The sequence below is a fragment of the Balaenoptera borealis genome (genome assembly GCF_965194805.1).
Source record: "Balaenoptera borealis genome assembly, chromosome: 17".
Classification (NCBI taxonomy): Eukaryota; Metazoa; Chordata; class Mammalia; order Artiodactyla; family Balaenopteridae; genus Balaenoptera; species Balaenoptera borealis.
Window position 1 is genome coordinate 917,304 of NC_138876.1, and position 9,956 is coordinate 927,259.

The 9,956-nt window shown below is 63.1% G+C and overlaps 1 protein-coding gene across 1 annotated transcript; it reads right to left on the reverse strand.

Annotated features, from left to right (window-relative positions):
- Window positions 1-1,686: 1,686 nt before the first annotated feature.
- Window positions 1,687-7,985, reverse strand: MAPK15 (mitogen-activated protein kinase 15). Its single transcript, XM_082364057.1, is given in 15 exon segments — window positions 1,687-1,888; window positions 1,891-2,002; window positions 2,079-2,207; window positions 2,296-2,429; window positions 2,545-2,722; window positions 2,848-2,953; window positions 3,071-3,117; window positions 3,119-3,209; window positions 3,494-3,551; window positions 4,337-4,476; window positions 4,664-4,827; window positions 4,931-5,061; window positions 5,967-6,192; window positions 6,446-6,544; window positions 7,801-7,985. Coding segments are annotated over 15 exon segments (1,791 nt in total). The 5' UTR covers window positions 7,870-7,985; the 3' UTR covers window positions 1,687-1,781.
- Window positions 7,986-9,956: the final 1,971 nt, after the last annotated feature.

A 9,956-nucleotide genomic window follows, 5' to 3' on the forward strand; every position in this document is an offset into this window, starting at 1 on the left:
GTGTGTGTATGTATATAATTATATGTGTACAATCACCCAGTTATATATTGCCAACTTTAGCCTTATGAACTTCTCAGATTCCCTCTGGACACCACCACCCCTCCCTGTGGAGTGTACTAAAGACCCCTCCCCCTCTATACTGCCATACCTCTACCCGCATCTTCTAACCAACACAGACCCCTTCCACCTCTCAGCCCCTTCCTGTGCAGGCCTCACTTCACTGCCACACTTAGCTGCCTACTGCCCATCCTCGCCGCCACCTGGCCCTCTGTGTAGGCACAGCCCCTGGTTGCCTAGCCCAGCAGACACTTCCCAGCCTCGTCTCGAAGCTCCCGTTGACCTGGGGCTTCCGCTGGCCTGGGTGCCAAGCAGCCACTTGCCCAGTTGTTTGGGCCTCCCTAGCGCTCCAGTCCCAGCAGCACTGCCTCTGCACTCAGGGCTGGACTTCTTGGGCCCCCTGCCCCTTCCTGGGCAGTGGCACTCATCCTACAGTCTCATTTGTCCCCCTTGTTTATCACTTGGGGCTATGCCTCAGGCTCTAGAAATGCAGACAACTGCCCCTTGGGCAGTCCCCATCTCGTGAATAGCTCACCTCCAAGCCACAACTGTGGTGGCCCCATCCTTGGCCTTCCCCCAAGCCCTGTTCTCTCTGCCTTTGAATCTCTCTTGTAGCTGCCAGGTCTGGGTCCCCCCTCTGCCCAGCTCTCCTTGCCCAAGCCTCGCCCTTCCTCCTCAGCAGCCCGTGTCTTTTACAGTAGGGCAGAGCTTCCTGCTCCTGGCTTCCCCGCACAGGCTGAGACCCTGAGGCTGTGGGCTCCTCCTGCCAGGCAGCCGAGAAGCGGCCTCCCTGTGTCCTGACCGCTGCCCAGGGTCAGATGCGGTGTGAGGCATGCATGGGACCAGGAGACACCTCAGCGCCCGCTGGGCCCCCCCCACCCCCACCCCCACCCCCACCCCCACCCCCACCCCCACCCCCTCACCCCCCCACCCCCACCCCACCCCCCCACCCCCCCCCCCCCCGGCCTGGGCTCACACCAGGCCCTTTGCCTGGTGATGACCAGAGGAGGGAGCCTTGAGCCCCGCAAGACATTTCCAGCTGTTCTCCCCCTCCCCCAACCAAGGCCTGGAGACAAACTGGGTGCCAGTCACTGTGTTGGGTGCCAGTCACTGTATTGCTGGGGCACGGGCTGGGCTCGCTGACAACTACAGTCAGGGCCGCTGCCCCATCTTGTCCCTTTTCCCGCTCTGGCTCAAGGCCACAAATGTGGTCACACGGTAGCTTGCACCCAGGCAACAGATGCACTGCACAAGACCCTCTCCTGCCAGGACCACCCTGGGCACAGCCTGCAGCAGCCCCAGCTGGGATCTGATGTGCTCAAGCACCAGGCAGGCCTGCTGGGGACAAAGGTGACCAGACAGGAGCCCAGGGTGACAGCATACGGTGCCCACAAGGCTTCTCAAGGGCTCTGTCCTCGGAAAGGGGTGGGCTGCAGGAAGCCGAGGAGGAGAGTTGGGTAGGCAGGCTGGCACAGACCATACTTTATCGGAGAAGGTGATTGAGGCTGGAGTGCGAGCCTCATCTACTCCCCTGGAGGCCTGGACAAGCTCCAGAACCCAAACGTGGCCAGGAGAGGGCGGGTTGGGGAAAAGGTGGGTGGAGAGCACTGGGGTCTCGGGCGGGGCGGGGGGGAGGGCGGCCTGGAGGAGGGGCAATCCAGGGACTGGGGGAGGGGCACGAGGCTGGGCTCCGGGGATGGCCGGTTGAAGACCCGTAGGGCGGCTCAGGCGCAGGGTCCGGGGAGCAGAGGCAGGCAGCCCAGCGCCGAGTGGCAGACGGTCCCGTAGGCTTGGGAGTAGCCCCCGAGCGCGGCCCGCGCGGCCCCCTGGCCCCCTGCGAGGCCGAGGCGCTGAACATCCTCCGGCCGGGCCGGGCCTCCCGGGGAGGCCGGGTAGGAACCGGCAAGCAGACGAGGATCGTCGTAGGAGGCGTGGAGGGAGCGCCCTGAGGCGAGGGAAGCGGACGGGGGAGGGGGAAGGAAGGTGGAAGGGAGGGGAGGGCGGGAGGGGCGCGGGCTCACCGGTCGCGTGCCGGCCGCGTTGCCACCACGGCCCGGGTTCCGGTCACTCCGGATCAAGGCCTGGACGGCCACCTGGGCGGCGGCCTGCGAGGTCAAGGAGGGCGCCGCCCCCCTCCCGCTGGGCTTCACCTGGGAAGGGGCGTGTCGCAGGATCACTGGCACCGTCGCGAAGGATCTGCGGGAGGGGTCCTCCCGTGCCCCCCTTCCCACGACCTACCCAGCAGGATGCCGAGGGGAGCCCTGCCGTCGCCCAGCGGGGCCCTTTCCCTCTCGCAAGACCTCCTGGGGGCGGAGGCTGGTGCAGGGGGGCCGAGCTCTGCCTGGGAGGGTCCTTGGCTCCGCCGGGGACATCTGTGGGGTCGGAAGATCAAGTCCCGGAGTTACGGGTCCCGCGCTGCTGACGGTTGGTGGTCCCACACAGCAGGGACCCCAGCAGCTCCACGCGGGCGGCCGCCAGACCACACACCGTGCGCGGGGCCGTGACCGGGATTACTTCGAGGCCGGCGTCCGGGCTTCCGCGCAGGCGAGCCCGAGGGCAGCTTGGCCGCGGCTCTGGGTTTCAGCGGGGCCGCCGGGGGCGGGGGGACGCCGCCCAGGCCCGTCTCCCTCGGGACGCGGCCGTTACCCCTGCGCTCCAGGATCATCTGGGAGAGGCGAGGGGGCGCTCGGAGGTGCGCGGGGTGGGCGTCAGGGGGATGGGGGTCGCTGGGGCAGGGGAGGCTTCGAGGGTGCGTGCACGGGGGATGATGGGGGTCGCGGGCCGGAGCACCTGATAGAGGCGGCTGCGATACTCGGTGGCCGAGACCTGGGCTCCTTCGTGCACCGGGGGCCGCACGTCCGCCTCCAGGGCGCACTCCCGGGCCGGGCAGTGGAAACTGCGGGGGGCCGGCGAGGCGGGTGCTGGGGCGGTGAGACCTGGGCTGCCGGCGGGCGAGCCCCTGCGACCTCTCCGGCCCACGGCAACCCCTGCCCGGCCGCCGGGCCTCCCCTACCTCTGCACGTAGGGGTGCTGCCGGGCCTGGGCCGCGCTGAGCCGCTTGTCGGGGGGCAAACACCAGGAGTCGCTTGCGGAGGTCCAGGGCCTCTGCGGGGGTGTCGGGCGGCAGGAGGGCGTCCAGTGTCTGCCCCGGCCTGTGGGCAGCCGGCCTATCCGCCGCTCCAGGGTCCCCCCCCCCTTCCTGCTCCGTGCTCCCTCCCAAGCACCACCCTCAGGCAGCGGGCAGGTTCGCCAGACCCCTGCTTCCCTTCAGGTCCCCTCCTCTCCAAGGCCCGGTGCAGCTCCTGCCGCCGGCCCAGGGCGAGCTGCGCCCACACTGGGGCCTCCTCGTTTTTAGCCTGACCAACAGTTTCTGGGCTGGGGAGCCTGAAGGTTGCGGGAAGGGCGCTGGGGCCGGTTCCGAAGCCCCCGCACTCACCGGGACCCCAGGCGCTGCACAGCCGAGGCGCCGGAGCCGGAGCCGAGAGCCAGGAGGTCTGGGAGTGGGCGCAGAAGGCAGGGCAGCTCAGGGGGGTCGCCGGCCACCGCTTCTGACCCGTTGAGCCACCTCCTCTCTGCAAGGCCTCGGCTCTCTGGCAGGGCTCAAACCCCGAATACCGGGTCGTGCGCCGCCACTCGTGCATAAGCACACCCACACGTGCGCCAGTCCTTACACACTCCTGCACCCTCCGTAGGCTGCACGCTCACACGTGTACACGCGTCCCCCATACCCTGTGCTCCCACCTCCACAGGGGAGCCCCTTGCCTTCTCCATCAGCGCAGAAACCCGGGGAGAGGACAGGGCTCCTCCAACGCTGTCCTTCGTCCCCCTCCCCCAGGGAGAAGGAAGGACCCCTGCGGCGCCCCCCCCCCAGCCGCCTCCCTCCACCTCTTTGCCAACATCCCTGTCTGGCTTCCAGCACAGTGTGGGTCGCCCCTGTCACCCCTCCGCAGAGCTAGTGCCCTTGTCCTGACCCGGATGGACCCTTCATGAGCACTCTTTGACCCTCGTGGACCCTGTGGCCCTGGTGGACTCTGTCCAGTTGCTCCCCGAAGCCCCCAGCAGCTCCTCTCTGGGCCCACCCTCGGCAGGGCCTGCCCTTTCCATTCTTCCCAAGGCTTCCGGACGCTCCCCGTCCCTCCACCTTCACGTTCCCACCCCCATCCCCTCCCGGCTGTCCTGCATTCTCAGTCCTGGTCCGGCAGGTGCTGTCCCTCCCACAGCTGTGTGCTCTGACCCTCAGTGTCCCTGGTGCCCGGCGGACCCCCGCACACATGCTCACCCTCCTTGGAGGGTGGTGGGATGGCCTCCAGAATCAGCTCCAGCTGGTGGAGCGTGGAGGCGCCGGGGAACAAGGGCCGCCCCGCTAGCATCTCCCCCAGGATGCAGCCCAGACTCCACATGTTCACCCCGGGGGTGTACCTGGGGCAGGGGGGGGGGTGGAGCTGTGGGGGGAGCCCCAGAGGCAGAGGTGGGGGTGGGAGGAGGTGCTTCTGGGGGGTCTCGGACACTGGGGGCATAAGAAGGCCCAAGGGCCCTGGCGGGGCAGGAGAGCACAGGGGGACTTGCAGGGGGAGGTGGCGGCGGGGTGGGGGTAGGTCACCGTTACCAGCTCGAGGACAGCAACACCTCCAGAGCCCGGTACCATCGCGTGGCCACGTACTCCATCAGGGCATGGCCCTCGGGCCCCTCAGGGAGGCCGCTGAGGGAGTGGGCGAGGCCAAAGTCACAGAGCTTCACCAAACAGCTGGCGTCCAGGAGAACGTTGGATGGCTGGGGAAAAGAGGTGGGCTGAGGGCTGACATGGGTGGCGGCTTGAGGACCCTGGAGTAGGGGTGCGGGCCGTGGAGCTCAGTGGACAGGGCTTGGGCGGCACCTTCTGGTCCCGGTGGATAACTCGTCCTGAATGAATGAACTTGGTGGCCCGCAGGAGCTGGTAGAAGATGTAGCGCTTGTGGGTGTCCTTTAGCAATGTGCCCTTGCAGATGACGGCATTCAGGTCGGTGTCTGGGGGTGTGTGCAGGTCAGTCTGGTGGGCCTGGGTAGAGCGGGCCAGTCTGGCCCACTTTGAGCCCTCATGGGGGCGCCTCAGCCTGCCCAATGCCCACAGACCCCAGGTCCCACTGGCCAACCTCAGAGCCGTGTCCTGGATGCGTGCACTGCCCAGGAGCCCCATGGCTTCTCAAGCTTGCCCACTGTCTTTGTTGGCACAGCAATAAAAGTTTGCGGAATTATTTTTATACTTTATTTCATGTTGCCTTTGCTTTACCAAATGAGTAGAAAAAAGAAAATGCAGGGCTTCCCTGGTGGTGCAGTGGTTAAGAATCCACCTGCCAATGCAGGGGACACGGGTTCGAGCCCTGGTCCGGGAGGATCCCACATGCCGCGGAGCAACTAAGCCCGTGCGCCACAACTACTGAGCCAGCGCTCTAGAGCCCACGAGCCACAACTACTGAGCCTGTGTGCCACAACTACTGAAGCCCGCACGCCTAGAGCCCGTGCTCTGCAACAAGAGAAGCCACCGCGACGAGAAGCCCACGCACCGCAACAAAGGGTAGCCCCCGCTCGCCGCAACTAGAGAAAGCCCGCATGCAGCAGCAAAGACCCGATGCGGCCAGAAGTTAAATAAATGAATAAAAATTTTTTAAATTAAAAAAAGAAAAGAAAATGTAGCTGCAAACAGTGGACAAAGCAGAAGACTCATAGACAGGGTTCAAGATACTTGCCACCAGGCCTTGGGGGCTGACACTCTCCAGCTCCACAGGGACATTGCCCAAGCTGAGTGCACTGGCTACTGCAGGGACCCAAGCAGCAAAGGAACGTACAGAGGGAGCCAGGCCACTGGGATGTGGGTGGGAGGATCCTGGGCCAGGACAAAGGTGGGGCTGGGGTCTGAGGGAGGCCTCACTCACCCATAGACTCAAACAGCAGGTAAATGTCCCTGTCATTCTCTGCCCAGATCACATCCAGGAGGTGGACGATGTTGGGATGGTCCCCAAATTCCTGGGGAGAGAGCGGGGGCTGTGCCCTGGGGGTCAAGGGGCCAGACTTCCCCTTATTTGGAGAGACTACACCTGGAGAAGCAGGCAGACGGCCTTGGCCACTCACCTGGAGCAGCATGATTTCCCGGAACGTCCTCTGGAAGGAGACAGAAACGTGAGTGTGGGTGCAGAGCAAGAAGGAAGCCCGTGTCTGGAGAGGATGTGAAGGGACTGATGCTCGCCACCTGCACACCCGCTGGACCATGAGGTCTCAGGGGGCGGTGCTCTGAGAAATGCCAGAAACCTGCTGTGATTGGGCTTCAAGTTGTGCCTTCCAGACATAAGGCAGCAGGGGGCCCACCCCACAACCCTGCCTCATCCTTTCCCACACCGCTTTCCTACTCACTTACTTGGGCATCCGTCTTATCCTTGAAGGCATCAAAGATTTTCTTGATGGCCACGGCCTCGCCAGTCCTCTGACCCACCGCCTTCCACACGATGCCGTAGGCCTGGGGAGGAGGGCGGTCAGCCTGCTGGGCACAGGGCCATCCCCTGCCCGCCAGACCGCCCCCTGCAGGCATGAGCCTCCTCCTTCCTGCTCTGGTTCCAGGGTGAGGGGCGAGGCCCCCGAAGCTGCAGGCCTCCAGAGGAGGCTGATAGGAACAAAGGGGGGTTGGAGGCCAGAGAGCATCTGGGGAGGCCCCAGGAGGATATGAGGTCACAGATGGGAGGGAGCTCCTGGGCAGGATCTGAAGCCTGTCCCTTCTCCGACAGCCTTTCATCCTTTCAGTCACCCTGAGCCCTCTCTCGTATACCCCATCCAGCCTGTCAGCAAATCCTGTTGGTTCCACCTTCAGGATTCATCAGAATCCGAAGACTTTCTACCATCTCTGCTGCCCCCGCCCTGGTCTGAGCCTCTCGCACCTCCAGCCTGTATCACTACACTGACCTCTTAACTACTCTCTCTCACCCACTCCCACTGTTCATCCTCAACAGAGTGGGCAGGGTGAGCCTTGTAAAGTGGTACCAATGGCTGCTACCCTCCCCGTGTCACTCACAGTAAGAGCCAAAGTCCTTGCAGTTCCCCAAAGCCCCACCTGATAAGACTGTCCCCCCAGAACTCCTATCCAGTTACCTCAACTCTGCTGTTTCCCAACAGCCCAGCAGGTCCTTGCCTCAGGGCCTTTGCACGGCTGCTTGCACTGTCTGCAACTTTCTTTTCTCCCCTCCCTCATCACACACTTGCACACACCCAGTGACACACCTTCACGCATACACTCTCACACAGTCCCACATGCTCACACAATCACAATCACAAATGCACATGGGCTCACACAAGGTTCTGGCCTCCACTCTGCCCACTCCATTTACTGGGATAGTAAATGGAGTGGGCAGAGCCCTTCTTGGGCAGAGCCTGGGATCTGCCCTTCCCCCTCAGCGACTGGATGACGTGTGCCCGGTCTCCCTAGAGCATTCTGTGGGCACGGGAGAGGCAGCCCGGGAGCCGGGGGTGGTGGGTGGGGACGGTGGGTGGATGGGGCACCAGGGTCCGAACTGAGGCCTTAGGGGTCCTGGCTGTCACCTGTCTCCCAGAGCCAGGTAACAAGTTCCCTGGGAACAGGCCACACCTCCAGCTCCTGGGGGAGGCAGGACCCAAGCCCAGGAGTCCCTGGCAGAGTGGAAGGCCTCAGTCCTCCGACTGGCCCTGTCCACGCCCTGCAGGTGGCCTGGTCCGGCGGACGCCCGGGCGCCTCCCCGAGCTCACCCCGTTCCCGAGCCGCCGCTTGAGCAGGTATCGCTGAGCAACGTGACGGTCCATCTCGGCGGCGCACATGCCGGCTGGTGGGCGGGCGCCAGGAGGCCTCCAGACACGCGCTGGGCTCGAACTGTCGAAACCAGTTGCCTTGGGAACCGACGGCGAAGCCCTCCCTGCGCCTGCGCCGGGGCGGGGCAGAGCGGGGTCTGCAGCCCAAGCCCCGCCCAATCCGGGGCTGCCGTGGAGCCCCACCCCGCAGTCCCGCCCCCTCGGCACCGCCCCCGGACCCTCGCCGCCTTGGCGACTGCACTTCCGCGTGGCGCAGGCCAGAGCCCAGAAGGTGGCCCTCTCCTCCCTCCGCCCTCCGCCCCCCGCCCCACCTGCGCCCAAGGAGCCTGCTGCAGCCTCCAGAACCTCTCCACCTATCCGTGCAGTGCCCACCGCCCGGGACGCTCTTTCCTCCCTCCGCCTTGCTTCTCCGGTCTCTGCTAAGGGGGTGCCGACGGTTAGGGTGTCATTCGCAGACAGCCCCTCCACTCCTTGGGTATTTGGCGGCAGGGGCCGGGCCATCCCCAGCGGGTGCGGGCGCTGGAACTGGGCAGGTGCTGAGGCACCGCCAGGAAACTGAGGGTCAGTTCCAGGGCGGGGGTCCCGGCAAGCGGCTGGGAGAGCAAAGCTGGAGGGGGTGAGAGTCTATGAGACTGGCTGAGAGGGGGCTGCAGTGCGCAGAGGTCAAGCGCCAGACGGTGACCAGAGCCTTGCAGAAAAAGGAAGCCAGGTAAGGGGGCTGACGGGCGGGGGTAGCCAGGGAAGGAAGTGGGAGCACAGCCCCTTGGACGCTGGAAGAAGAGCATCGAGGGGACAGCTAGGCAAAGGCCCCGAGTGGGAGTGTGCCTGGCGCGTTGGAACCACAAGGAGGCCCCGTGTGGCTGGAGCCCTGGGATGGAGACCAAGGTATCAGCAGAGGGCGGTGGGCAAAGCTGGAGGGGAGGGCCGTGATTGTGAATGAGACCCGGGCTGTGGCAGGGTCTGATCACGCCGGGGCGGGGAGGAAAAAGGGGAGAGGAGGACACGGTGGAGGTGAGAAAGAGCGGTTCTGGCTGCAGTGGAGCCCCTGGATTTGCTGTGGGTGTGAGAGAAAGAGGAGTCGCAGATGACGGCCAAGTTCATGGTGGGGGGGGTTGTCTGCAAGAACAGGGCTGAGATAGGAAGGCAGCTGATAGACCAGGTTTAGAGAGACGAGGAATTGGAACACTTTAAGAGGCTGATAGGACATCCAAGTGAAAAATCATAGAAAGACCTGACTGTGGAGTTGAGGGATGAAGTGACATGCACTGGGGGTGTGGATGCAGGAGGTGCTGGTGATTTAAAGCGGTGGTGAGGCAAGACCGCGGGGCCGAGCCCTGGGCCCTCCAGCACTCAGGGTGAGCTCCCAAACTGTCTGGGGACCAGAAGTTTTAAAATCTTTCAATCTGTTGTGGACCCATAATTTTGTAAAATACAATAAAAATGAATTACTAGAAAAAATTTTAACCATAGATATACATAAAAGTCCAACATTTTTATTAGGTTCAACAGTCATAAAATTACTCTGTCCTATAGCTAGCTATGTTTCTCAACTCTTCCTTGTTATTTCTGAGTTACTTCATTGTAGACCTGTCACAGTTTGTGAGATGACGCTATAGACCGAGGAGGCATCTGGGCGGTGGGATGAAGGCCAGGGACACATGTGCTGTCGAGTGGCCACGTGAGGACATAATGTCTGAAATGGAAAGAGAATGCAGATTAGGACTTGAGATACACTACATCCTAATGGAATGGCTGCCCTTAAGAAGACTGGCCCCACCAAATGTTGGTGAGGGTGTGTAGAGACCGGAACACTCATACTCTGTCGATGGGCGTATAAAATGCTACAGCCACTTTGGGAAACCATTTGGTAGTTTCTTAAAATGTTTAACAGAAATTTACTGTGACCCAGGCATTCTACCCCGAAGTAGCGCAGGCTCAGTAGTTGTGGCGCACGGGCTTAGTTGCTCCTTGGCATATGGGATCTTCCCGGACCAGGGCTCGAACCCGTGTCCCCTGCATTGGCAGGTGGATTCTTGACCGCTGTGCCACCAGGGAAGCCCAATAAGCATTTGTTAAGTTAATGAATATTATGTGCA